The following is a 24,569-nucleotide window of genomic DNA, read 5'->3' on the forward strand; positions in this document are numbered from 1 at the left end:
GGCCTGGAAAGGCGTGGGGGAGGGAACCAGTGGATATATGGCCAAACCACGGTAGTCGTCCAAGGACCATCAGCTGAACGCAACCAACCGCGATAGGTGCCATGAACACCACCACCTACCATGCCGACAGGTCCATCGCATCCATCCAGCCCGGCACCCGCTGGGGCTCGGTCTACACGGAGCTTGCCAAGTACAGCGTCATGGTGCTGGGCGGTCGCGCGTCCACGGTCGGCGTCTCCGGCTTGATCCTGGGCGGCGGCAACTCGTTCTACTCGTCGCAGTACGGCTTTGCCTGCGACGGCGTGGCCAACTTCGAGGTGGTCCTGGCCGACGGCAGCATCGTCGACGCCAACGCGTCCAACGAGCACGCGGACCTGTACCGCGCCCTCAAGGGCGGATCCAACAACTTTGGCATCGTGACGCGCTACGACCTCAAGACCTTTACGGCGCCGGCCACCCTCTGGGGCGGCACCATCGGCTTCGCCGCCTCGGCCGGTGCGCGCATCATCTCGACGCTGCAAAAGTTCGTCTCGGTCCTCGGCACCGAGGGCCACAGGTCCGACTCGGCCATCGTCTTCTGGACCTACACCCAGGGCTCCGGGCTGCCGGACCCCATCGTCGTCAGCGCGCTGCACAACGTCGACGGCACGGTCGACGCCCCCGGCCTGGCCGAGTTCGTCAGCATCCCGGGCAACGTCAGCTTCGCCATGCGCACCGACCGCCTGGTCGGCTTCACCAACGAGCTCGAGGTGCCGCGCGGCAGCTACAACTCGTGGCGGACGCTGACCTTCAAGAACGACGGCGAGGTCATGACGTACGCCGTCGACACGTACAACGCCATGGTGAAGGCGTTCGAGGCCGAGGCGCCGACCCTCGGCTTCACGGCCCAGTGCATGTTCCAGGGCCTGTCGGTGAACCAGTTCAAGCAGGCCGCCGTCAACGGCGGCAACTCCCTGGGCCTCGACGACCGCACCGAGAACCTCATCATGTTCCTCGGCATGCTGGCCTACAAGGACCCGAGCCTCGAGCCGCTGGTCAACTCCAAGATGACCGCCTGGGTCGACGACATCCAGAAGTTCGCCGCCTCCAAGGGCGCCGACGACCACTACCTCTACCTGAACTATGCAGACCTCACCCAGAACCCCTTCCGCGGCTACGGCGAGAAGAGCTTGGCCTTTTTGAAGGGGGTTGCCACCAAGTACGACCCGAAAGGAGTCTTCCAGATCAATGTTCCCGGTGGTTTCAAACTTTCAAAGGCTTGAAAAAAAAGAGCATTAGGCGTCGTGGTTTCCTGTCAACAATCCTTCAGCTTCAGGTAGCAAATATCGAAGGTCGGGGAGCCGAGAAGGTTTTTTTTTTTTTTTTTTTTTTTTTTTTTTTTTTTTTTTTTTTTTTTTTTCTCTCGTCTAGTCTCAAGTCGTTAGCTTGCTGCATACATATGGGGTAATTGGGAGCATAAACAAATCATTTGCGTCTAATTTAGCGAAAGGCGAGTGAGTTCATATGTTTATATAATCTTGTGGGGTTTACCCTGCCGTAAATACTTTGTTTTTATTGAGATTTTAGTCTAGATTTAAATTGGAACAAGGTTTTCTGTACTTCCACGTGCGCATCAACATCTAGAAGTAGGAGTAACGACCTTTCGTCGGTGATGTCAAGAATGTTGGGCGCGCAACGTACCATGGTGATGAGCAGATACGACCAGAACACAAACTCGGAGCTTCTTCTTGACCCAAAACAGTTTGTTTGCCAAGATGCCACTTACATGTTGTGCTTTGATGTTTTGATACAAGTGGGTTGTTGTCTGCGTCATTCCGAGGTTCGATAGCCGCCATTAACATCCGCTTGTATATTTGATAAAATACCTTTTCTTATCCGGGACTATTCCTATCTATAAACAAGAAACTTTTTCTCCCAAGCAAATGGTTGCAAAACATTGCAAGGGTAAAAAAAAAAATGATACAAATATCAAGGATCATTGATTGAGATAGGATTCATAAGCACGTTGCTAATGCATTTGGGTCCATTGATCAAGAGCAGCCTGGGTAGCCGGCAAGAGTGAAGCGATTTCGTCGTCTATCTTGTAGTGCTCCCAGGAGTCGACAGCAAAAGAAATCATAACGGACCTTCCCTCGAGCCAAAGGAGTGGTCGGTTTCGACGCAACTCGCAAACTCTTCCGCATTAGGAACTACCAAGACCACCCCTTGCGGACGTGTCACGAGGGATTTTAGACATGCAACGTGGTGAGCCGATGGAGTGTAGGCAATTAATTGGGTAAGCAGCCACGCCGTCTAGGTAATTTGATCCGATGGCAATTACTATTGGTAATCGCAGCGAGGGGGTTCGCCTCTTTATTAAACAGGCACGTCCGGCCCAGGACCGTTGCACCATGTATCCGAGAACCGCTGTGTCGGGTTACAGGTATCGGCATATTGCCCAACTACCGGCTGGGCCGGCAGCTTAACTGGGTAGAGAGGGCTTATCTTTCTTGGCCATGTTTCGACACATTTCTTTTTCTTTTTGTGTCCATTGATAACAAACGTGCACTTTCTGCTCCAGGCAGGATAATTCCGATAATACCAACCATCATTCTTGACATGTAATCAGCGCGTACCGTTTGAGTTTGCGCATTAAATTGCTTGATATTGTCGATGCAAGTGTCAGTGCAGGTTGCCACATTTATTTATTTACAATCTGCTGCGTAGAAAATTCAGGGGATATCTTGTCCACAATCCATAAATAGCGGCTAATAGCCTGTGATCCTTGAGTTTGCCTGATATAAAATCACCATCGGGCCAATATATTAATCAGCTCACTCCGTAAGGGATCCCTAAATGGGCGCTATAAGTTTGCATTATCGTCTCGGGCAAACCCAACATTCATGCCCCCAATTATTTAATCATGATCCTGCTCTTGATGAGACTGGCAACTTGATTAAAGTGGCTCATCTTATCATGTCCCCGTAATTGATCAGCGGCGCTCTGGACAAAAGCAGCCCCAGAAGGAGGAAACACTGTTTCGAAGAATGCTTTACTCAACTCTTTCTATACCATCTCGATGACGCATTGAAAGACTCGGCCGATGCTCAACCTGCCGGAACAATGACATATTTGGGCCCAACGTACCGTGTGCAATTTACCTTGACGAAAACTTGAAGCCTTTTGATATTTTTCTAACAGGAGGACAGAGCTAAGTGGCTATTTATCATGTTTTTAATTCAATGATTGATAAAGAAGTGACGTGTGGGCGAAGATGAGCGTCAAGATGAGAGAATACTAGTCGTAAAAGGCGGATTCGCATCAGTGTTTGACGCGGAGAAATTCCTTGAAAACCTGCATGGCCTTCTTGCTCGCTTTCCCACGAGGAGAAAAGCCAAGGACTTTGCGTGTGGCACGTGAACACCATCTCGGAAAGACGTCCAGATCGGTCAACATAGCGTTCCCGGCTGGCCTTGCCTCACGGACACCACAAAAATCCTGGCTTACCACACCATAGCCCCTGCCAGTTGTTTCATCGACACCACCGATCCTTGATGAATAATTCTCAGGCACATAAGCAACAGATCGCCCTGGACTGGGCCTTTATGATTTTTTTTTACCCAGCATTGAAAATCACTAGGGAACAATGCCGAGGCTCGTCTAACGTTAGGGCTTATCCATCCCTTGGGATTGAATTTCCCCTCCAATACGTGAGCTGTGGTCAGCATCTACTCCGGGGGAACGCATACTGTTGCCGAGGTTCACATTTGTGCATTTCGTCCCCCTGACCTATACCATACAAGACTGTTATAGTATGTCTCACCACGCTGGAAATTTGACGATATACGTTGGTAAAACTTGGCGCTGTTAAACGCATGGCGGCGTTCCATGCCGAGGTCTTTCGAGATCATCAACACAACAATCTAACTATTACATGGCGGATGATGATAATATTCAGCGTTGCAAGCCGAGGTTGACGGGCTTGGAAAGGGGAGGGTTTAGGGCGGGCAAGTCCTGGAAAACACAACTATTCTGGCTCTATATATATACCGCGCCGCATCTTCGTCCTCCTGATTATGCATGAGAAATAAAACCCCCCCCCCCCATCATCATACCCCAAGTCAGTCCTTGCCCAGCTCCGAATCAACAGCACCTTACACTCTCTTGCAACCATGCAGTTCATCACCGCCGCTCTCACCCTCATTGCCCTGGCCTCGGCCTCCCCCGTCATCGTCACCACAGTCGAGAAACCTTCCGAGCTCGAGGCCCGTCAGTTGAACTCGGTACGCAACGACCTCACGTCGGGCAACGCTGCAGCATGCCCCAGTGTCATCTTCATCTTTGCCCGGGCCTCGGGCGAGGTTGGTAACATGGTATGTCTTAAGTGCTTTTCCTCCACCGGCCCTGATTTCCTTGGATCCAAGACATCATCCCTTGCATCCCGCTCCCCTCCTCCTCGCCACTAACCTCTTTGGGCAATCGATAGGGACTCAGCGCCGGCACAAACGTGGCTTCGGCGCTTGAGCGCGAGTTCCGCAACGACATCTGGGTGCAGGGCGTGGGTGACCCGTACGACGCTGCCATCGCGCCCAACTTGCTCCCCGCCGGGACCACGCAGGGCGCGATCGACGAGGCGAAGCGCATGTTCAACCTGGCCAACACCAAGTGTCCCAACGCTGCCGTCGTCGCTGGAGGATACAGGTAAAGACCTCTTGCTCCAATTTTTTTTTCTTTTTCTGCTTGGTGTCCCCCGCTGCTGCGAATTTTGTTGGCGACGTCAACCAAAAGACTGACAAGACTGTGAATCATTCACACTACAGCCAGGGAACGGCAGTCATGTCCAACGCTATCGGCGAGCTGCCCTCGGCCGTGAAGGATCAGATCAAGGGCGTCGTGCTCTTTGGGTACACCAAGAACCTCCAGAACCTCGGTCGGATCCCAGACTTCCCGAGCGACAAGACCGAGGTCTACTGCAACGCCTCCGACGCCGTTTGCTTTGGCACCTTGTTCCTCCTGCCTGCCCACTTCCTGTACACAACCGAGTCTTCCATCTCGGCGCCGAACTATCTCACACGCAAGATCCGCGCGGCATAGTTGAGGTCGGTGTAGTCAGCCAGGATCAGGAATTCTGGGGAGGGCGGTCGGCGGGTTTGGTCTGTGACGTTTTTCATCATGATTCTGCCAGTAAGCAACACGTCAGGGAGCACGTGTGGAGGTGTAGCTGCTTCTTGCTGGGGTTCACAGTCGTTACCGTTTTTTGTTTGTATTTACACCGAAGAGTGTACACATTGGTATTTGGGTATGTGAATGTTACTGGCATCACATGCAGGTAGAAACAACACATTAAAAATACCTATCAAGCAAAACATGTTCGATCTCTTCGCAAAAGAATACGCTTGTTTTTTTTTTTTTTTCTCGTGTAAATCCCTATTGAAAGTCATCCATCTGGTCGACTATTAGCCTCACCGAACCCTTCGTCGCTCACTCACGGAGCTACCGTTACCAACAGTGACACAGCCGAAATGTATTTTGCAGATAATTATGCGGGAGTGACATAGGCTGATTGGTTTAGCCCAATCAAAAGCGGCTGCAGATACGAAGCGGCGTGGCTCATCGCAGCCCAATCGAGCTCTACGCGAGGGGAAACGTTTCGTCGGCTGATCGGCAGCTCCGTCGCTGTGGTTGCCAGAAAAAAAAGAAGAAAAAAAAAAAAAACACGAGCGGGGAAACGTGACACCTCTTACATGTCTGTCGATGCGTACATGTGGAAGTGTAGGGTAGCGGTGTCACGTCAAGTTCTGGATACCGCCGTTTCGCGATACTGCGGCGAATTTGCTGACTAGACCCAGTTCGTATTGTCGCCCCGTCCTGCACCTCATATCGTGTTGGAGCTCGCTTCATCGACATTATGTATGCAATCGCTCGGCGTTAGTGTTTGCTGAAATGAGTTAGGGACTTTTTTTTTTTGGTAGACCAACAGACAGTTCGACTATAAAACACCCCTCTTGCTTCATCACAGCAACAACATTTCCTCCGAGGCCAACAACAAACAAAACATCATCAACCATACAGCCGACACCGATTCCATTCACAAAAATCCCAACCACACACTCTCCTCCCCCAAAAAAAATGCTCACCAAATCAATCCTCCTCGCCACCCTGGCCGCCCTCGCGGCAGCCAACCCCATCGCCCGCCGCTCCGGGCCGCAGACCTCGCGGTCGCGCGGCTGGAAGCTGATCGCCAACGTGACCGAGGAGCCGCTCACGGGTCTGGGCGCCGAGATCAACCACTTCCAGGTGACGGGGATCCACATCGGCCCGCCGTACAACCGCGCGGTGCTGTACGAGCAGTACGAGGGCGGCGGCTCGCGCATCTTCTACACCAACGGCTCGGCCGAGGTCGGCGGGACCTCGCAGGTCCTGACCGACAGCAACGGCTTCTCGCCGCACTTCCACCTGCAGCGGCCCGACGAGTTCGACCTGCCCGCCAACGACAAGAGCCACGCGGCGTTCCTGCAGCCCGGCCCGGACGCCGGCGACGACGTCAAGCTCGAGGGCAAGAAGCTGGTCAGCCGCTTCGGGCCGGGGACGTTCGTGGCCTGCAAGCACTGGGTTCAGTACTACCAGAGCCTGTGGAACGTCGTCGACTACGTGTACGAAGGCGAGGAGAAGCCCGAGGGCTGCGTCGAGATCAACCTGCTGCCTCAGTGTGCCGAGCTGAAGCCGATTGAGGAGAACGACTGGAACTGGTTCTCGCACGCTCACGTTGTGGAGGAGGACTGCTATGTCGACGTCGCTGGGGCTGACTGGAGCTTGTAAGTGTGGAAGGGAGACGGGAATGAGGGCGCGAGGTGGAGAGTTGAATGAAAAAAGGAGAAATGGACTTGGATCATTTGAATGATAGAAGGTTATAAACTTGAGATTCAATGTAATTGGTAATAAGATAGTATGCTATTCCAACCTATTTTTATTTCTAGATGATTTAGTTCTAATCTCTGTTTCTGTCTTGAAAACCCTTTTATTCATATCTGTCAGTCACAAAGGAAATATTTGGACGGGGACTCCGTATACAACCTTTCTAAACCACTCGCTCACGGTTTTTGGCAAACCTTGAACTTTTGTCGTCTCAGGATGTAGTGCGGAATGCGGCCATGTTAATAAATAAAAATATTAATTAAATTGTTGTTAGTAGCCGTATCAAGCTTTATATCTAACGTGCAATTTGTTTATTTTTAGGTCTTTTATTTATTTTATAAAAACGGAGTATTGGTCGCCGAATTCTCAAAAATACCACCATGAACGACGAAAATCAACAAATTGTCTTCAAACCTAAACCAAAACGTTTTTTTTTTTTTTTTTTTTTTTTTTTTTTTTTTTTTTGGATAAACCCACCGGTACATTGCAAAGCTACGAATTGAACCACGGCTCAATGAATAGAGCTTTGGGTTCCAGGGATAAGCCTGAGATTAAAAGGTGGTCTAGTCTAAGCACCGAGACTAAGGGGGGTTTAGTTTAAGCACTGAAACTAAATTGTCCTCAGATTTAAACTACTGCTAGAGCGTTTTCTGGATGGATTGACAGGTATATTGGAAAACTGTAATTGTGCCACCCGTGTAAAACTGTGGGTTTCAGGGATAAGCCCTTAAATTAAACCATATTGTTAATCGTGTTAACGTAAATGACTGACAAATGGGAGTTATTTCTACCTCACCAGTCATTAATTGTATTGCTATCGGTTTCAAACGCGACTCCTGGCGATGGAAATTGAATCATGTTATAATTTATGTAGAAAGTTACATCGAAAGTATAACCTTTTGTTTAAGCAAATAACAATCAGTATGAATTTGAACTAGTATAAAGACACCACCCCTTGGTCCAAAATTGGTGCCAGGAATTTCGACACAACATCAGCACCATCTACTTTCACAATCGCATATAGCGTAAACAATCCAATTTTCTTTTGTGTCCAACCCGAAGCAACCAAGGCAACGACAATGCAGTTCAATCTTCAATTTATTTTCCTGACTATTCTCGGTATAAGCTCAACCGTTTGGGCCGAATGCCGAGAGACTGGCCCTGGAACGGCGATTGGCCAAATCGATCCCACCGAGCACTTAAATTGCCCAAGGGCCTTCCCCACCCAGTGCCCAGATTTTCAGACGGGCAGTGGCAAGCCTCTTTGCTGCAATAAGCCTTGTCCGAAGTAGCGAATTCAAAAAACACCAAACATACATATTAACACAAGGTAAGATCATCCGGAAAATGGACTATGACAAAACATTAAAGCAAAACAACAAATTTGTATACCGATACAAGGTTGTTCGAAACTGACAACTGTTTACACAAAAATCGCAGCAATAAAATTTAAAATCATGGGCTAAACTCGGTGTCCCTGAAATGGTTAGGTGGCTTTTTGTTAAAATAACAATAACTATCGCACTTGGGAATGGACAAGGTTGCGATTCAGGGGCTACACGAACGGTTAAAATGCCTAACTTTTCAGGCATTTTTGAATACACGTAGCCTTTTTTCCTTAATAGCAGAAAAAACTGCATTTACAGTTTTTAATATGTCAAAAATAAACAAGGCAAAACCAATTAGATATTAGTCTTTAGTTTCAATGCTTAAACTAGACCCCCCCGGCGGTCCAGGGTGGACCAAGCGTTCCATATACCTTTTAGCCACATGGCTTTCCGGCCAACTAGATTCGCCGAAAAAACGCATGCGTGTTATTTGAGGACTACAGTGGATAACCCACAAATGTAATCTCCGGGCTTATCCCTAAAAAAATGTTTTTGATACGTTTTGGCAGACAATTGATCGATTAGGGATTTTAATAAAAATTCTATTTATTTAGTTAACAAATTCATAGTTCATTTGTCTTAAAATTAGAATATTCTTTTGATTTATATGATTTGTGTATAAGCTTAAATTCGTTGAAAAGAATTTTTTCGGTTTTATACACCTTTTATTTTTGGGTTAAGTTCAAAAACAGGTTAATTAGTTACTAAAGATCAAATCAAAAGTGACATGACCGTCTCAGGGACGCCGAATCTAGTCGGTACTTGTCTTCTTTGCGAACTCCCTATTGGCGAATTCCCTCTCGCCAGCAGTCGTCGTGCGCTTGTCTATCGCCATACCCTGCGAGTCGCCTGCCATGGTGTCCACCGCCGAGTTGACCTTTCCTCTCAGGATCTCACCCACACCCTTACCACAAGCGTCAGCATCTCGATGGATACCCAACCGTTTGAGCGAAAGACGACCTGAACTTACATGCCCTTGCGCAAAAGCACCCTTGATCTGCTGCGCGACACCACCTGTTCGCGACGTCGGCGCGTCTCCACCACCGATGGTCGAGTTGTTCGCCCCAACACCGCCGGCGGCAGCGGCATCGGTGGCGCTCGCTTCCTGTCCGAGAGAGCTTCCCAGCTGCGTGGCGCTGGTGCCGCGAGAGGCGCCGTCAGGGTTCGTGCTGTCGCCGCCGAGGCGCTGCTGCCCCAGGTTCGTGCCGGCGCCAACGCCTTGCGAGGTCGACGGGTTCACGTTGGGGTTCTGGTAGGTGTTTCCGGCGCCTTGCCCGGCGTTGAGGGATGCTGTGTTGGTGCTCATGATGGCTGGTTTGTTGTGCGTGGATTGGGTGTAATCACTGGCGATCGATCCGAGGTTTGATACCCTGCAATATAGGTCTGACTCTATAGCAAGCGAAACGAAACAATTTTTTTTTTTTTTGTAGCAGATTTGAGCTTCTTTTTCATCATATATCAACTTGAATGATGCCGACACGGTCACAAAAACCTGATCTTGGTGTTGCCGAGACGTGACGTCACAAAAACGCGTAGGGACGCCTCGTGGGGAAGATTGTGGATCTATCATCATTCCGCGTACCCGAGTTGGGGCTTGAAAGTACAGAACAACAGCTCGATAGGGCCTTGGCTGACTTTTCTGGGCCGTTGCATCATGCACTTTACGAATTCGACGTGTGGGTGGTTTGTTCGGTGACACCACCGCAAAATGTCTTTGGGACAGACATATATGAAATGTATGTACGCCAGAAATTTCAGGAGCTCGGTCCTATAAGAGAGCGGGCACGTAGGTCGGTCCGGTTTCAGAATGAGAGACTGTTTATTCATCGCCGAACCTCAACTAAACTAACACTTCATCACCGTTTCTGTGGGCGGATATACAATTATACATGTTGACAACTGACCTTGAAACTACGGTAGAGTTTTGGAAGGGAGAGAGCGGTCATCCAATTACCTGCCAGCCTGACCTAGGTACCGTGGGAACCGCACGGAAAGTTGAGCTGGCGACAAATAGTGATCATGATCCAGCGCCTTCACGGCACCCAGCGCTCACGTCAGGTGTATCCGCGGCAGTCCCGATGTGTGGGCCACGACGTGCCCGCCACACCGAATGAATTTTGCAGTCTGAGGCGTCCATTGGCCTGTAACCCCTGAATCATCGTCGTGACATTTTGTGTGCCATCGACAAAAGCGTGTTATCTAATTTCGATTGATGGATGAGAAAAAGGTCAAAGGGCAAAATACAATTCAAGACCTGAAATTGGGAGGACATGGGCCATGATGGCGGGTTGTCGGCCTAACATAGGACTCCTAAATAATCGGCGAACGGTTTGATCTGCATGCCCCAGATCAGCCAGGGCGACCAAGATTAGGCAAGGAACTTTATCCACCAAAGTTTCTACCCCTTTTGGTTTTGACGTGGACTCCTGACAAGGTTGTCTGAACTGCTGTAAGTATCTCAGCTTGGCGGATTGGCTTTGCTGCGTTATTACGCCACTATTCACTATTTACAGTAAATCTTTTTTTTTTTTTTTTTTTTTTTTTTTTTTTTTTTTCCGAATTGGAGAAAAGCAGGGCTAAGAAGCGCAGAAAAATAATCGAGATGGCTTGGATGGTCGCGAGAGTCAACGCGGGAGGGCCCGCTCACTACTGAACCGCCAAGCCGCCAAACTGCAATCAACATGGCATCGCCACCATCGGCGGTATCAGCTTTACTTACATTTTTACTTATGTTTTGTTGAATGTCATCGCGCACATTATTTTCTCCCATTCTTTTATTCATTCTACCCCACGCAAATCTCTTAAGCCTCTTTTTCTCCATGAACCCTGGTAATATTTCTCGTGATCCCAATCAGAATTCGAGGGAGTATCTGTGGGTGTGCATTATACACACTTGATCCGGGTTGGCCCTGAATACGAGCTCCATCAGAAGACCAAAATTTCTTTTTATGCGGGGAGGAACCAGGCGATTCCCAGATCAACACTCGTGTAATGCAGTTCGTAATTAGGGATATTTATAGGATTACATGGGACGAGTCAGTTTCCGACAGCCTGGGCTGACGGAAGCGATCCAATGTTTTTACGCGATTTTGTTTCTGCTGTGTTTTCTGTCTGCGGTTTGCCGACGCTTTCCTCCAGTATGCCGCAGAACAAATACATTCGCAATGCAGTTATCTGACTCGATTTCAACTCGGCGTGTTCATGACCTGGAACACCATCCATGTTTTGCCCCTTTGGGCTAAGCACAGCTGGTGCAGCACCCTTGAATACCTAACCTCTACCAAAAAAAACCAGCCAAGCCAGCTGACATTCGGTTCAGAAGCATCTTCAACGATCGAGTGGATCAATTCAGTAGGTTCCACTGTAGGCAAGGATAACACGCCCGCATAAACAACAACCCTAGAGAATCTCTGGGAAAAACCGGGGCAAGGGGGGTTTCACCCTCATCGGTTGCCTTTTAAAAGAGGCAGCCGCAGCTCTTTTCCTTGTTTCGTTCGCATAGTTTGCGAGATCTTCTTGGGATAACCATCTTGGTCCAGTCGTTCGCTGTCTTTTGGCATCCCAGGCTTTGGTCCGCTGTCACTCGTTCCAGTGGTCTAAGCAGGTTTCACTGGAAGCCCTTGATAGTAAACCATGGCGCCATCTACCATTTTCTCATTGGCCCTGGCCGTTGCTGGCGTTCTCGCGACTCCCCAACCGGCCAGATTAGACTACCGTACTATCAACCCGGCCGAGCCGGCCGTGTTCGGCATGTATTCGAAGGGAGCCGAAGGCAACGGCAGCAGCATCCCCGCACACGTCGACTCGCCGCACTTCCGTATCTACCTCGGCTCTTCCACCACTGAAGCGCAAGCTACCAAGGCACTGAAGCCCCTCGAGGCCGCATACGACTGCTTCGTGGGCAAGCTCGGCTTTGTCTCATCGGGTCTGCACCAATACGGCACTCCCGAAAAGGGCCCATACTACAAGACCGAAATCTACATGGTCGACACCCTCACCAACGGGCCCGAGTTTGACGGTTATACGCAATACGACACCACGACCGGCCGCGCATGGGTCAAGATAAAGAACGGCTATCTCGAACGCCCGTATCTGTCTGTCCACGAATACGGCCACGTGCTGCATTGGCACCAGGGCCTTCGCAACGCCTGGGCACGCATCCCCAACTGCCAGCCGTGGAACGAGGCCCTGGCCAACTGGGTGGCCGATGTGTATCTCACATCTGGCGACGACGTCTGCGGGCCCTCACGCACCAAATTCGACGCGCCGGGCGGCGACTCCGTCTACGAGACGTACAAGGTGGTCGGGGAATCGTACCTATCCATCGTCGACGCCACCAGCCGCACCAAGGGCAACCCCTACCAGGCCTGGCCGTTTTTCCAGTACCTCTTCCGCAACCCGGACAACTTCGAGGGCCTCGGGCAGGACGTGGTCCCCGCGATGCTCCGCGCGACCCCGGACGTGGGCACCGACGAGACGCCACTGCACGTCCTGCAGCGCGTCATGGGCGAATCCCGCAAGGTCCAGGAGGTCGTGGCCAAGTACTGGGCGCGCATGGCCAACGGCGACATTGGGCACGAGTCCATCCAAAAGTCCACGCTCGACAACAAGCAGTTCATGCACATGTACAACTTTCCAAACCCCCCGCAGGACGGCGCCTACAGGGTCAGCCCGGACCGGGCGCCGCAGTACATGGGGGCCACCATGGGCAAGCTCGTCATGGCGGAGGGGGTGAGACGCGCAGACGTCAACGTGACGGCGGTGAACGCGACCATGGCCTTCACGGCCATGTTTGCCGTGCGCGACTCGGCGACGAGCAAGGTGCGGTACCAGACGCTGGAGGGCGGCTCGGGTTCCGTCGACCTCGCGGCGACCGAGGATGCCACGCTCGTCGTCGTCAACACGCCCGCGACGCTGCTCAAGTACAACGCGGGTATTCTAAACATGACCGAGGCGGCCAGGAAGCTCGATTTCTCCGTCTCCATGACGGGCGCTACCTTTGCCAAGTTTTAGGTGAATGGTGGTGGCTGAGGGGGGTTTGCTTTTGATGTATATTGATCCACATACTCTTGCTTTTACAAGTTATTAAAATGATACCACTAAAAGTTTCGGCATCGGGCCCCATTTTGCATTTCGACGCATATGTTTACCTGATGTATTCATTGTGACAGTCGAACACACACCGAAACAGTCCTTGTACCATTGGTACGGGTCCATTCACACGCGTTGCCTTTTATACACATAGCATGACCACAACCCATTGACGGCTTGGAATCAAGTGAAACGAGAGGTATTCTTGTCGTGCATAATGGCTCATTCAGATGCTTATGGCAAAAGGTAAAGAGTTCGTTTTGATTGGTAAGAAACATGCCCCCATGGCGACGCTCACTATTGTGGATTAACGGCGTTGTAGATCACCCCCACTTCTCTACCAGCAAAACTTCGGACGCTCAACCAGACCCCAGACCCCCCAGGATAGTCAAAGCCACCCGCGTCAAATGTGCAGCGCCAATGACCACATTACATCATCCCGCCGTCAATCAGGTCTCACGTGGCTTCAAACTCCAACTTCAACCTCGTCTCAACAACATCAAACAAAAACGAATTCCAACTTCATAGTCACGTCTGCACTCGAACCAAAGCTGACTATAATTCCCGGAATAAAGAATTCTCTGCATCGGACGCGACCAAAGCCGCCCGTCGGTACATCCAGAGCACAGGCTTGGCCCGAGATTGCGCCGCGGCATCACGCGCAAATGGTGGCGCCAAAATCACCACCGAGTCTCTTCTCTCATTTTGCAGGCGTCAAAAGTATCCCTACAATGCTGTGCGTCTCCAATACCGGCGCTTAAGAAACACTGGGAGACCGATAGAATCGAACCAGGCCAGCGATGAAGACCCGAAAGTACTTACAGAGAAGGAGGACGCCGCCCTGATTTTGTATGTCACCGAACTCGAGCGCGCCGGGATCAGGCAATAGCTGCTATGATTCGAAGCGCAGGGACCAAGATACTATCCACGCGCCAATCTAATCCTGCTCCCTCCAAATGGTACGCTGATTGGACGGCAAAGCACTCTGAACTGTGCCCTTCCACCACCAAGCCAGTTCCCTTGAAAGATATCCCGTACAAAACCAAGGTCGAGGAAATTAAGCAGTGGTACAACTTACAAGAAGGCCAAGGCCCTGGCCGCCGAGCAAGAGATCACTGCTTCCACCTGCTGGAGCGCCGATAAAATCGGCACCAAGGAAGGGCAAATCTGGGTCTTGACGACGAGGGGGCCGGATGATCCGCCACCGCCTGTCTACCGCAGCAAGCATTCTTTCACAATGATGGCTGGTGGCAACGCCGCTGACGATCCTCTTCCTCAGTTCTGCCTTCTCAAAAACTGGTCAGATACAGAACCCGGTGCGGACGAATACTACAGCGCTCTGTGTGATGGAGAGACTGTGTTTTGGAACAAGCATCAAAGTTTTGCGGATGACGGAAGCATGTATGTCTGGATTCGTCACTTCAACATGTGCACAGGGCCCATGGCTGCGGAGGTGCAACGCCTGGGATCTCCTTCTCTCTGGAGGAATGGTTTGGCTATTCTGCAAAAAACGCCCTTCACCCACATGATAGACCGGCTCGATCCCAACCAGCTGAGCAGCCGCACTGCGCGCGCAGAGAAACGTCCCCGGATCTGGAGATGGCTAGTTCTTGGTGGTGCCACCGGAAGGATAAGCATCGACATTATCGACTACTGCTTGCGGTTTGATATTCAGATCCTCACCTTGCCTGCGCATTCAAAACAACTCATGCACCCGATAAGGCAAGGTCCCTGTCGATTCCTCAAGCCGCGGGACCTCAACAAGCTGCTGCAGGTCTTTCGCCACGACACAGAAGATCGTTTTGTGTCCGCTTTTCGGGTAAGTAGTGGGCAGTTCAACTTGTCGCAAAAGGTTGGAAGCTGATTTCGAACTTTGAACCAGGATGAAATGGAAAGCGGATTTTCGGAAGGGCATCTTATCATGGGCTTCGAAGATAGCGGTATCTGGCCGCTCATCAAAAAGAAAATGCTCGACCATCTTCCTAGACCTGCTGATCCTTAGCCTGCATGGTGCGATACCCACGAAAAGGGGTTATTTATTTTTGGTATAAAAAGTATGCGCAAAAGAAAAGCACGACACCTTGGGCACTATCGGCAAACAATTGAAATGGCAAGGACCTGTAGCGAAAAACATCAGCTCAAAAGACTCATGTGATGATTAAGTTTTTGGCGTCATTCCCGTTGACACTGCCCTAATTCACATGGGACGAACTGCTGTGCAATCACGCTAAGCCGTTGCCGTGTACTTTCGGTGAGGTCTGTACTGAGTAATGGCATGTAAAAGCTGTATAGGGTATTGGGATACCTGACTGGCGTGTTCCTGTTGACAAAGAGTTAAACAGAGCCATGGGTGAACCCAGCATGGTGAGACTCGGACCTGGGAACTGACCGCAAACCCCCCCCCCTGCCAAAGCACACGTACGGATAATTGACAGTTCGGGGATGCTCCGTACGCGGGCCAAAACGAACTCGCACAAACGCTCGGACTCAGCACAACTTCACCGAGTGGGCGGAGGGCGGACGGTGAATTTTTCAAACGGCTTGGCTGCCCGAAATTCCGCGCCGAGACTCGTGGAAATGTTCATGACATGTCTCCATACATTCTTAAAACATCGTGAACCGCGCCGCGAAACTTGATCCTCGTTGCCAAAGCCCCCTTGCCTTGACTCGGGTGAATTGAGACTAGAGCTCTGGACAGGGCAATCCCCGGCTCGACGTCATTCAAAACAGTGTCTGTAGCGTTGCAAACAGGCAAAATACCGAGCCTTAGGGAGCATGGGGTTGCATCAGGCATTTAGACTTTTTTTTTTTTTTTTTTTTTTTTTTTTTTTTTTTTTTCTTTCTTTTTTTTTTTCCGCGCACGATACTACGACACCGTCAACCCCTCCAGGGCCAGCCCCGTTCAACCTCATATCGACAGAGAGGTATCAGCATCGTCGCAACGCAGCCGCTCCAAATGTTTTTAGACTTTCGCCACAAGCGTCAGACTGCCCAGCCCATCACGTCGGATCGCACCAAGGCTCAATCAGGCCGGTCCGCTAGTCAGAGATGAGGAGAAACTCCGTCGCAAGTCTGCGGACAGATGTCGTCTGAACTTGGCGAGCCCCATCCTGGTATGCCAGTGGTGCAGCCACTGGTGTGATCGGGTATAGCCGCACAACTCTGTCGATATATATATCTGGTCCCCGCAGACACCTTGGAGAACTTTACCTTGTTCATCTCATCATCATCATCTGTTCATTCCAACTGTTTCCTGTCTTTCCAACTTTTTTTCTTCTTTCTTTTGAAACATTCACTTCTATTGAGCAGTGCCGGACACTAGCATCTTTCCCTAATACAGTCTTTTAACATATTCCATTCACTTCTCCACAGTTGAAACCAACAGACAAAATGAAGGCCACCTTCGTCACCCTCGTCGGTCTTTTGGCCACTTCGGTTGCTGCCACCCCAGTCCAGCCCAACCATGTCGTCTCCCTCATGAACAGGGGCGAAGGCAAGCAGGCCGGCGCCAATAACACCGAAAAGGCGGACTCAGGCAACAAGGCCGGTGCAGCCGATAAGGCCAACTCCGGTAAGGCCAACGCCGAAAAGGCCAACTCCGGCAAGGCCAACGCCGAAAAGGCCAACTCCGGCAAGGCAAACGCCGAAAAGGCCAACGCCGAAAAAGCCAACTCCGGCAAGGCCAGCGCCGAAAAAGCCAACGCCGACAAGGCCAACGCCGGCAAGGCCAGCGCTGGTAATGGCACCGCCGGTGCTCTTGTCCTGCCCGATGGCCGCATCAAGAAAGATGCAAAGCCCGAGGACTTTAACGTTCTTGCTAGCGTCTTCAAGAGCGCCGTTGTCAAGGGCGATGGTACGTGATAAAACAAACCAGGTTCAATCCTTGCAGATCCCACATGCCTAACAACAACAACAACAACAACAGGTCTGGTTTTCAGCGACGTCGTATCCTTCCCGGACGTAAAAGCATCTCTGGTAAGCCCCTCCCCCTGCGGCGATTCAACATAGCATCTGGCCCGGTCTGTTCTAACTTGTAACAATTTTGTTTCCGATAGTTTGACAAAGCTGGCGACACCAAGGCCTTCGCCATCAACATCGACGACAAGTCCGTTTTCGTACCCCAGGGCGGCGAGGCCCAGTCCAACATCCGTCGTGCGGATCTGCTGCCCAGCATCCGCTCGCAGCTCAACGACGTGGCCGTGACGGGCGTGCGCACCCTGCACTTCTCCGTCCAGCGCGACGCCAACAAGCCCCTGAACGATACCCACGACTACCAGCTCGTCAACCTCGAGTCCAAGGACTTTAGCTTCCACCAGTTCGACGTCCGCACCGGAGCCGACAACAAGAAGGACATTGCCATCTTTGGCAACTCCAAGGCCGCCACGCCCGAGAAGATCTTTTCGACCCCGTTCGGCGAGAATGCTTTTGAGAACTTTGCGCTGAAGCTGGATTTCGATGCCAAGTATGTTTTCTGCCCTGCAGCGGATTTTTCTTTTTTTTTTTCTTTTACTTTTTGGTTTGTCGCAAGAATGGTTTGGCTGATTGTTGTTTTTGAACAGCACCATGCAAGTCTTCCACAGCACTGGCGACGAGCCCCTGAAGCAGGCCACCGAACCCGTCAAGAACGGTAAGCAAAAGCTCAAGAAAACTTGTGTGAATTTGGCAATGGCTAACGTGCGGACATTTTAGATCTTGCTGGTCTCGGAGAGTACCACTTTTCCCTGGTCAAGAACCCCGTTGGAACTGCTGCTCAGCCTACCGGCATCAGTGAGGCAATCATCTATGGCGGCATCTTCATGGAGGATTCCACCGGCGACAAGATCTCGCTGCAGTAAAATGCCACAGGGCTGGGATGGAAACGTGTTGGGGGGTTGGAAAAAAAAACAGGACTTTGATGATGAAGCAAGCAAACACGGTACCTAGATGTTTGTGACATGTCACTAGTTTTAACGATGCAGCTGGTAGTACAGATGCCAGAATAAAATAATAGGGGAAACGTTCAGTCGCGGGCTTTGGGGCCAGCCATTCATGTGACAATGGATGAAATCTCGTCAGATTTGCCCTTGAGATGATAGCATTAATAGTCAAAAAATGCTTCCAAGGTCAGTAAGTGGACTTGATCAGTGATGATACCTTGATTTTCCTCTAGGGTTATAATCCTGCAGTGTTTTTGAATATTCCCTCGCCATATCCGCGCCTCACCGATCCTTGTCGATCTCGTACGTTCCCTGTTCTCACTTAGCTTCCAGGTAACTATTGTTTACGGGATCGCCAGCTACTGACTGCGCTAGGCAAAGCTCGGCATTATCTTTGGGAGAAACCCTGTTATCTGGGGACATCCAACCTTAAAAAGAGTTCCGAGTTTTTAATTCTCCGCAACGGAGGCGTAAATACAGCGGACCTATCAAAGCGAATGTATGGTATGCCCAATCTTGGAATTAGTACATCAAGGAAAGATTGACACCAATTTATTATAAAGATCTCAATTATCAAATCAGTTATTCCAAGTATCGCATAAGAGACCATTCATACATTTCTTTTATGATCATGTAAAGTACAACGACTAGCGCTTGCTAATTTGCTGAGTTGTCATTCGCTGGCTGTTATGCAGTCGAGCTCATAATAGGAAAACTACATCCACTCAGAGAATACCAAGAGGTTTGCGACGCTTTCCTTCAGTCCGATGGAAAGAAAAGGTTATGCTCCATTGCACTTTGGTTCCGAGATACGCTCAACTTGAAAAAGGCTGTTGTCAAGCTCCCTTACAAGGGTCTTTGAAGACAGGCCTCACACCGCGTATGGAAAGATGCTTTTTTCCCCCTCAGTTTCCCGCCTCCGTACTCAAGTTTGAAGGAGCTTGCGGCAACTTCAGACTGTCAGCATGTATTTATTGCGCCTCGGTACCAGCTGGAACCCTTACACTCTTGCCCGGGCTTTGCTATCTTGTTCATAAATATGCTCATTTCCCTCTTCCAAATATTGGGGCTTGGTCTATCAGATTTCCAGCCAAGAAACAGACAGACGCCACTGCCTCAGGTCGAAGCGCTGGAGTAGCCCGGTTTAGGTAGCTGTGCGGCATATATTTTGTGCGTTAATTCGCAGCGGTGGAGGCATGTTCTCGAAGGGACGGACCTTTGATCCGCCTTTTCCGGACAAGGGCTTCAAAGAGCAACGGCATTTTTGGTTGGTCACAGTTGCAGCAAGGGCCGATTGGCGTCCCGACAGTTCGGGAGCATCCGCAACAGGGAGTACCTGTGCGGAGCCGTTGGCGGCACTGCGTCCCCTCAAGCAACTCACGGGACCAACCAACCCTGCGGGGACAGCATGTACGATGCTTTTCAAAAGAGATTGGTCGGCAGCCCGGATTGGTCAAAGGGAGTACAGTCGGCGGATAAGGGTCGACATGTCAAGACCAAGGTGGTGGGCGATGGTGCACTCGGAAATGCGTTCGAAATTGCAATGTGAGCCCTGGTCGGCCCAGAGACACCAACCAGCCTATTTAGGTTCTCTGACCGTCCAACACATTGATCGATTGCAAGAGGGGCTCGCAGCGTTTCATGCTAATGGGGACGTTGGTCACGGACTTAAGAGATGAAAGACAGGAAGCGGCGAACAAAAAATCTAAGATGAGAGTCCAGAAGTTTTGTGATTGAGCATCAAGTTCTCTAGGAAACGGCTGCGATTGCGATTTGTATGGTTGAGTTGTAATAAAAAAAAGAAAAGAAAAGAAAGTAGGACTGCTACTCCTACTATCACATACTTTGATTATGCATAGCACAATCCGAATCCCTACCCCCGGCAACGCCCACACAGCCCCATTAAGCAAGTCAAGGGATGCTAGTAGGACACGCATGCCAAGCAGGGGTACATGATGGAGTCTTGAGGATTTTATAGAACCATTATTTCTGCCTTAATATACATGAGCCATGCCGCTGCGCCCTCTGCTTTCACCCCCAGCTTGGGAGTAGCGCACCGCATCTGCGCTTCTTTGAGTTCCGGCTGCCCGGTGCCAAAAGCTGGCGTGCGCCATGGTGGTCTCCATCTTCAGAGCAGCCATCGCTTTGTTCTTTCTATCGTTTGTTTCCACCAACAGCCTGGGCACTATAAATAGCAGGGTCAACAAGGGACAGATCATCAGGCAAGTTGCGGCAACCAACGAGACTACGCCAGCTCATGATTCACAACAGGATGGCAGATCTATTCTTCGATATCGCGGCGCCTCACCAGGTCAACCAGTCAAGCCTGGAACCGACCTCCGTATTCTCTGCGCAGGCGATTCTATCACTGTCGGGTTCCTCAGCAACCAAAATGGAGGAGACGGCAACGGATATCGGCAACAACTCAGGAATAATCTGTCCAGTAAGTCTCAAGGTCTGGGATGGCGTCGTTTCAAATCTCAAAGAGATTAACGGCTGGTATCAGAGGACGTTGTCCAGTTTACTGGTACGGAACACGCTAGACAGATGATCGACGGCTATTTTGTGAGTGTACCACAACACAGCAGACTACTTTTCTGCGAGGCTTCTGACATGAAAAGTAGGCGGCGTGGTCAGGAAGGACAATACAATTTATTGCCGACCACATCGGCCCATCGCTGGCGCAGCAGCCAAACATGATCCTTTTGCACGCCGGGACGAACGACATGAATTCGAACAGCGCCATCTCCACCGAGGGACACGACCCAAAGGCAGCAGCCAGCCGCCTCGGCGCCCTGGTTGATCAAATGATTACCGGCTCCCCTCGCGCCGTCATCCTGGTTGCCATGATCGTCAACACCTGCAATCAGGACCAGTCGGCCAGGACCAAGGAGTACCAACAGCTGATCCCAGGTCTCGTCAAGGAGCGCAGAGACGGCGGCCACCACGTGCTGGCTGTAGACTTTACAGACGTCTCGGTGCAGACCCTCCAGGACTGCGTCCATCCGTCAAACGCGGGATACAAGCTGTTCGGGGACTACTGGTACGACTTTATGCTGCAGATTCCCAAGGACTGGATCCAACAGCCCGTGGGGGATACGCCGATCCGCAGCGACGCGCACAGGAACACTCGGGCTGGCCCTTTGTTCCTGGTTCTTCTCATAATTCCTCATTTTCTGTAGCTTCACTGCTGGTACGACTGAATAGTATCATATCTGGCTTGAGCCACCAAACAGGAGATGCTTGTTGCGGGCCAGCGGGAACCTTTGGCTCTGACCTTCAACCAGCGGCTACAGGAGTCGTCAGCGGGTTCGATGGTCGGTCCTAGACTTTCTACGCAGAATTCAAACTCATAATGTAAGTGCTTCAAACCACGCCCATGTCTCACTAGTCACTTCCTATTTGTATGACGGCTTCCCAAGCTGGATGTTTATGCCTGCTAACCTGTAAAAAAGAGTGGTCGGGGCTTGATGAAACACCCAAGCCTGATGCGAACCGAGTGTATGCCAATGGTACATGTCGTAATAATAAGATGGAAACAAAATACCATGCATCTCTTTTGCGCCAAATCCAGATTTTTATGGTAGCAACGAGCACCGCATGTGAGCCCACGGAATCACAGTAGTGTCTATGCCAGTTGGCACGACACACAACTGCCACAGTGGCGCGCCATAGCCTGCAGGAGCAAGTCGGGTATTGGCTAGTGGCCCAAGGTAGTTAAGAGGTCGACGTTCAAGGGCAAATCAGGGCTGTGGTGTGCATTCCAATGGGGCGCAAGGGGCCAAATTAATCTTATCACTGGGCAGCAGCTTGGCCTGTCTATACGAGTACGGGCAGCTTCTGCCCCGGACTATATCCAATGAGCTGCACCGCATCATCAACAAGTGGAAGCAGTCCGCTGCGTAATGGTCGGGGTTAATAGGAAAAAGAGGTTTAGATTATCTTCGATTAAGTCTACGATCACAATCTAGAATCATTGCTAGTTTCGTTATATCGCTGTAGTCTGAGGTGCCGAGGCAGTTTCACCTCTGCCGGTACTGAGCAGGGCTCCGGCCGTAAGCCGACGGTGTAGAGTGTAAACCAAAGCAGCACAGATACCTCAAGTCAAGGCTTGCCTCGCAGCTCCAGTTTTACTTCAGAAGAAACCGTAGGAAGGTCTTGATCCTTAAGTATGGGCAGTCGCTAGATGCTCCAACCGCTGTACAAACAGGCGTTGCATCTATCGGACAGCAACCCTGCATAATCGCCCTGCACGCCTCAGTTTTCAATCCAGGGTTGCTGGCTGTGTTCACCCAGTGTTTTCCGCACTTTTCCAAGCTTATCCTGACGGCCGGGATTGCTCAAGCTTGTCAATTGCACTACTGTATTCAACCATCATTGACGGGTATACCAGGACAGGTCCAGCGTACGTAGCTGCGCTGCAACATCAAAGAATTCTACTGAGGATACCAGATCAATCAAAGTAGCCATGTAAACAGTCAAATTGGCGATTCGTGCGTAATACTAGAATTTGCCTACCTAGGCATTTTAGCCATCCTATGACAGGACTAGACACTGCTCAATCGTACCAGCTCAGCATATGCGCGATCATCTGATGGCAAATGCTTCCCAAGAATAATGACACCTCAACCATCCGTGCACCACGTCCTCCACTCAATCGACGCGCAGTCTTGTCAACCGGAGGCTAACACGCTCGGCCCGGGCCATGCAGGGGGAGGACGCAATCAGTCGATAAAATTGCGCACGATGCAGTAGCTCAGTCTCGTAAGTCGTTTCGTTTCAACCTGCCGACGCGTCAAAAAAACAAAAAAAAACAAAAAAAAGAGAATAAATGTAAGGGATGCGAGCTGCACGGTTGAGGTGCTTTGGAGATTTTATTGGGGGACACTGGGCAAAAGTTTGCGTTCTGACGTTGCTGTGCTCAGGTGTGATGAACAGTCCCTTTTGTTGTATATGAGGGCGGGAAAGTTGCCCAAAAGCCTGCTAAGGTTATGGTCCTACCGTCGTCGCGGTCATTTCCAGTGATTTTTTTTGATTTTGTTTGGCTTGGAGATAGCAGGATTTGAATTCTTTCTTTTTTTTTTTCTTCTTCTTTTGAGAAAACCAAGAAAACAAAAATAGCAAAAAAAAAAAAAAAAACCAGTCATGGGGCTCAAGGACACTCCCCCACCGCATGTACCGGAATGGCTGATCGTGGCGTCGACCGGCGTGCTGGGCGTCGGAGCAGTTTGCTGGTACCTGACGTACATCCTCATCACGATCCGCGCCGTCAAGACCAAGTCGTACGGCATGCCGCTGATGGCCACGGTGCTCAACTGGTCGTGGGAGGTCATATACGCATTCTACGCCGCCGAGCACCCGATCGAGTTCCTCGGGCTCGCCGCCTGGTTCACCCTCGACATCGGCATGGTGTACACCACGGTCGTGTACGCGCCGCACGACTGGAAGCACTCGAGCAGCTGGGTGGGGCGGCACATGTTCGCCATCCTGCTGGGCCTCACTGCCGTCGGCGTCTGGGGCAACTACGCCTTTGCCGAGTGGTTCCTGGCCGAGGAGGGCAGGGGTTTCGGCGACAAGACCGGCAAGTGGTTCCGGGGCAGGGAGGGCTTCGACACCATGGAGATGGCTTTCTGGAGCGCCCTGGTGCCGCAGGCCTACATCAGCGGTGCCAGCTTGGCCATGCTGCTCTCGAGAGGGCACAGTGGCGGCGTCAGCTATGCAATCTGGTATGTTTTAACGTGCGAGTTGTTGTTGTTGTTGTTGTTGTTGTCCCACGCAACGGTCAGATTCAAGTCTCCATTCTGAACGTCCTAACATCTTCTTTCCCCCATTTGCAGGTTCGTCCGCTCGCTGGGCTCTTTCGTCGGGCTCGTCGTCCTCCCCGGCATGATGTGGTGGTACTGGCCCGAGGCCCACGGCTACTTCCTGAATCCCCTGGCCACGTTCCTGCAGGCCCTGTTCCTCCTGCCCGACATGGTCTACCCCTTTGTGCTTTGCCACATCCGCAAGACGGAGGTTGAGATGCCGGATGGGAGGCTCGTTAGTGCCGAGCATGCGGTCATGGAAAAGCGGCTTGAGGGCTATGGCCTATTGAAGGCTGAAAAGGGAATGGTGGGGGACAGCGAATAGATTTTTTTGTGCCAAAGATAGACGTCCGGCACTTGTCTAAAATTGCAAATAAACGCCAAGTACGCGGTATTGTGACCAACCAAATATTACCTTTTTACAGTTTAAGACATGCCCAAAATAAAGTGTAGTGGTGGATGCTGGACTGTTTTTT

General features: G+C 50.9%; 12 protein-coding genes across 12 annotated transcripts in view; 8 read left to right on the forward strand and 4 right to left on the reverse strand.

Moving 5' to 3' along the window:
* The window catches only part of PpBr36_04906 (uncharacterized protein), a gene marked incomplete at both ends in the record, with an annotated part of 1,818 nt that extends 556 nt beyond the window's left edge, over positions 1-1,262 (forward strand). The window contains one exon of the mRNA XM_029892064.1: positions 97-1,262. Coding sequence (XP_029750055.1) covers positions 97-1,262 — 1,166 coding nt within the window. The remainder of the gene's footprint in view (positions 1-96) is intronic.
* The window catches only part of PpBr36_04907 (uncharacterized protein), a gene marked incomplete at both ends in the record, with an annotated part of 2,183 nt that extends 370 nt beyond the window's left edge, over positions 1-1,813 (reverse strand). The window contains 2 exons of the mRNA XM_029892065.1: positions 89-1,247; positions 1,766-1,813. Of these exons, the coding sequence (XP_029750054.1) occupies positions 89-1,247; positions 1,766-1,813 (1,207 nt within the window). The remainder of the gene's footprint in view (positions 1-88; positions 1,248-1,765) is intronic.
* A 2,338-nt stretch (positions 1,814-4,151) lies between these two features.
* Positions 4,152-5,073, forward strand: PpBr36_04908 (uncharacterized protein; the record flags this gene model as incomplete). Its single annotated transcript, XM_029892066.1, has 3 exons — positions 4,152-4,352; positions 4,466-4,680; positions 4,800-5,073. The coding sequence occupies 3 exons, from the start codon at positions 4,152-4,154 to the stop codon at positions 5,071-5,073; spliced, it is 690 nt and encodes a 229-aa protein (XP_029750059.1).
* Positions 5,074-5,518: 445 nt separating this feature from the next.
* On the reverse strand, positions 5,519-5,886 carry PpBr36_04909 (uncharacterized protein; the record flags this gene model as incomplete). Its single annotated transcript, XM_029892067.1, has 2 exons — positions 5,519-5,655; positions 5,742-5,886. The coding sequence occupies 2 exons, from the start codon at positions 5,884-5,886 to the stop codon at positions 5,519-5,521; spliced, it is 282 nt and encodes a 93-aa protein (XP_029750058.1).
* Positions 5,887-6,108: 222 nt separating this feature from the next.
* Positions 6,109-6,798, forward strand: PpBr36_04910 (uncharacterized protein; the record flags this gene model as incomplete). The annotated part of the gene is made up of 1 exon (XM_029892068.1): positions 6,109-6,798. One exon carries the CDS (start codon positions 6,109-6,111, stop codon positions 6,796-6,798), a length of 690 nt encoding a protein of 229 aa, XP_029749214.1.
* On the reverse strand, positions 6,121-7,697 carry PpBr36_04911 (uncharacterized protein; the record flags this gene model as incomplete). The annotated part of the gene is made up of 2 exons (XM_029892069.1): positions 6,121-6,785; positions 7,691-7,697. 2 exons carry the CDS (start codon positions 7,695-7,697, stop codon positions 6,121-6,123), a joined length of 672 nt encoding a protein of 223 aa, XP_029749215.1.
* Positions 7,698-9,033: 1,336 nt separating this feature from the next.
* On the reverse strand, positions 9,034-9,588 carry PpBr36_04912 (uncharacterized protein; the record flags this gene model as incomplete). Its single annotated transcript, XM_029892070.1, has 2 exons — positions 9,034-9,186; positions 9,253-9,588. 2 exons carry the CDS (start codon positions 9,586-9,588, stop codon positions 9,034-9,036), a joined length of 489 nt encoding a protein of 162 aa, XP_029749216.1.
* Positions 9,589-11,915: 2,327 nt separating this feature from the next.
* Positions 11,916-13,295, forward strand: PpBr36_04913 (uncharacterized protein; the record flags this gene model as incomplete). Its single annotated transcript, XM_029892071.1, has 1 exon — positions 11,916-13,295. One exon carries the CDS (start codon positions 11,916-11,918, stop codon positions 13,293-13,295), a length of 1,380 nt encoding a protein of 459 aa, XP_029749217.1.
* Positions 13,296-13,603: 308 nt separating this feature from the next.
* Positions 13,604-15,375, forward strand: PpBr36_04914 (uncharacterized protein; the record flags this gene model as incomplete). The annotated part of the gene is made up of 4 exons (XM_029892072.1): positions 13,604-13,640; positions 13,949-14,222; positions 14,439-15,192; positions 15,256-15,375. 4 exons carry the CDS (start codon positions 13,604-13,606, stop codon positions 15,373-15,375), a joined length of 1,185 nt encoding a protein of 394 aa, XP_029749218.1.
* A 1,388-nt stretch (positions 15,376-16,763) lies between these two features.
* On the forward strand, positions 16,764-18,208 carry PpBr36_04915 (uncharacterized protein; the record flags this gene model as incomplete). The annotated part of the gene is made up of 5 exons (XM_029892073.1): positions 16,764-17,226; positions 17,299-17,348; positions 17,429-17,835; positions 17,933-18,000; positions 18,063-18,208. The coding sequence occupies 5 exons, from the start codon at positions 16,764-16,766 to the stop codon at positions 18,206-18,208; spliced, it is 1,134 nt and encodes a 377-aa protein (XP_029749219.1).
* Positions 18,209-20,401: 2,193 nt separating this feature from the next.
* On the forward strand, positions 20,402-21,471 carry PpBr36_04916 (uncharacterized protein; the record flags this gene model as incomplete). The annotated part of the gene is made up of 3 exons (XM_029892074.1): positions 20,402-20,732; positions 20,796-20,854; positions 20,914-21,471. 3 exons carry the CDS (start codon positions 20,402-20,404, stop codon positions 21,469-21,471), a joined length of 948 nt encoding a protein of 315 aa, XP_029749220.1.
* Positions 21,472-23,434: 1,963 nt separating this feature from the next.
* On the forward strand, positions 23,435-24,418 carry PpBr36_04917 (uncharacterized protein; the record flags this gene model as incomplete). The annotated part of the gene is made up of 2 exons (XM_029892075.1): positions 23,435-24,015; positions 24,127-24,418. The coding sequence occupies 2 exons, from the start codon at positions 23,435-23,437 to the stop codon at positions 24,416-24,418; spliced, it is 873 nt and encodes a 290-aa protein (XP_029749221.1).
* Positions 24,419-24,569: the final 151 nt, after the last annotated feature.

This window comes from Pyricularia pennisetigena, chromosome 6 (genome assembly GCF_004337985.1).
Source record: "Pyricularia pennisetigena strain Br36 chromosome 6, whole genome shotgun sequence".
In the NCBI taxonomy this organism is placed as follows: Eukaryota; Fungi; Ascomycota; class Sordariomycetes; order Magnaporthales; family Pyriculariaceae; genus Pyricularia; species Pyricularia pennisetigena.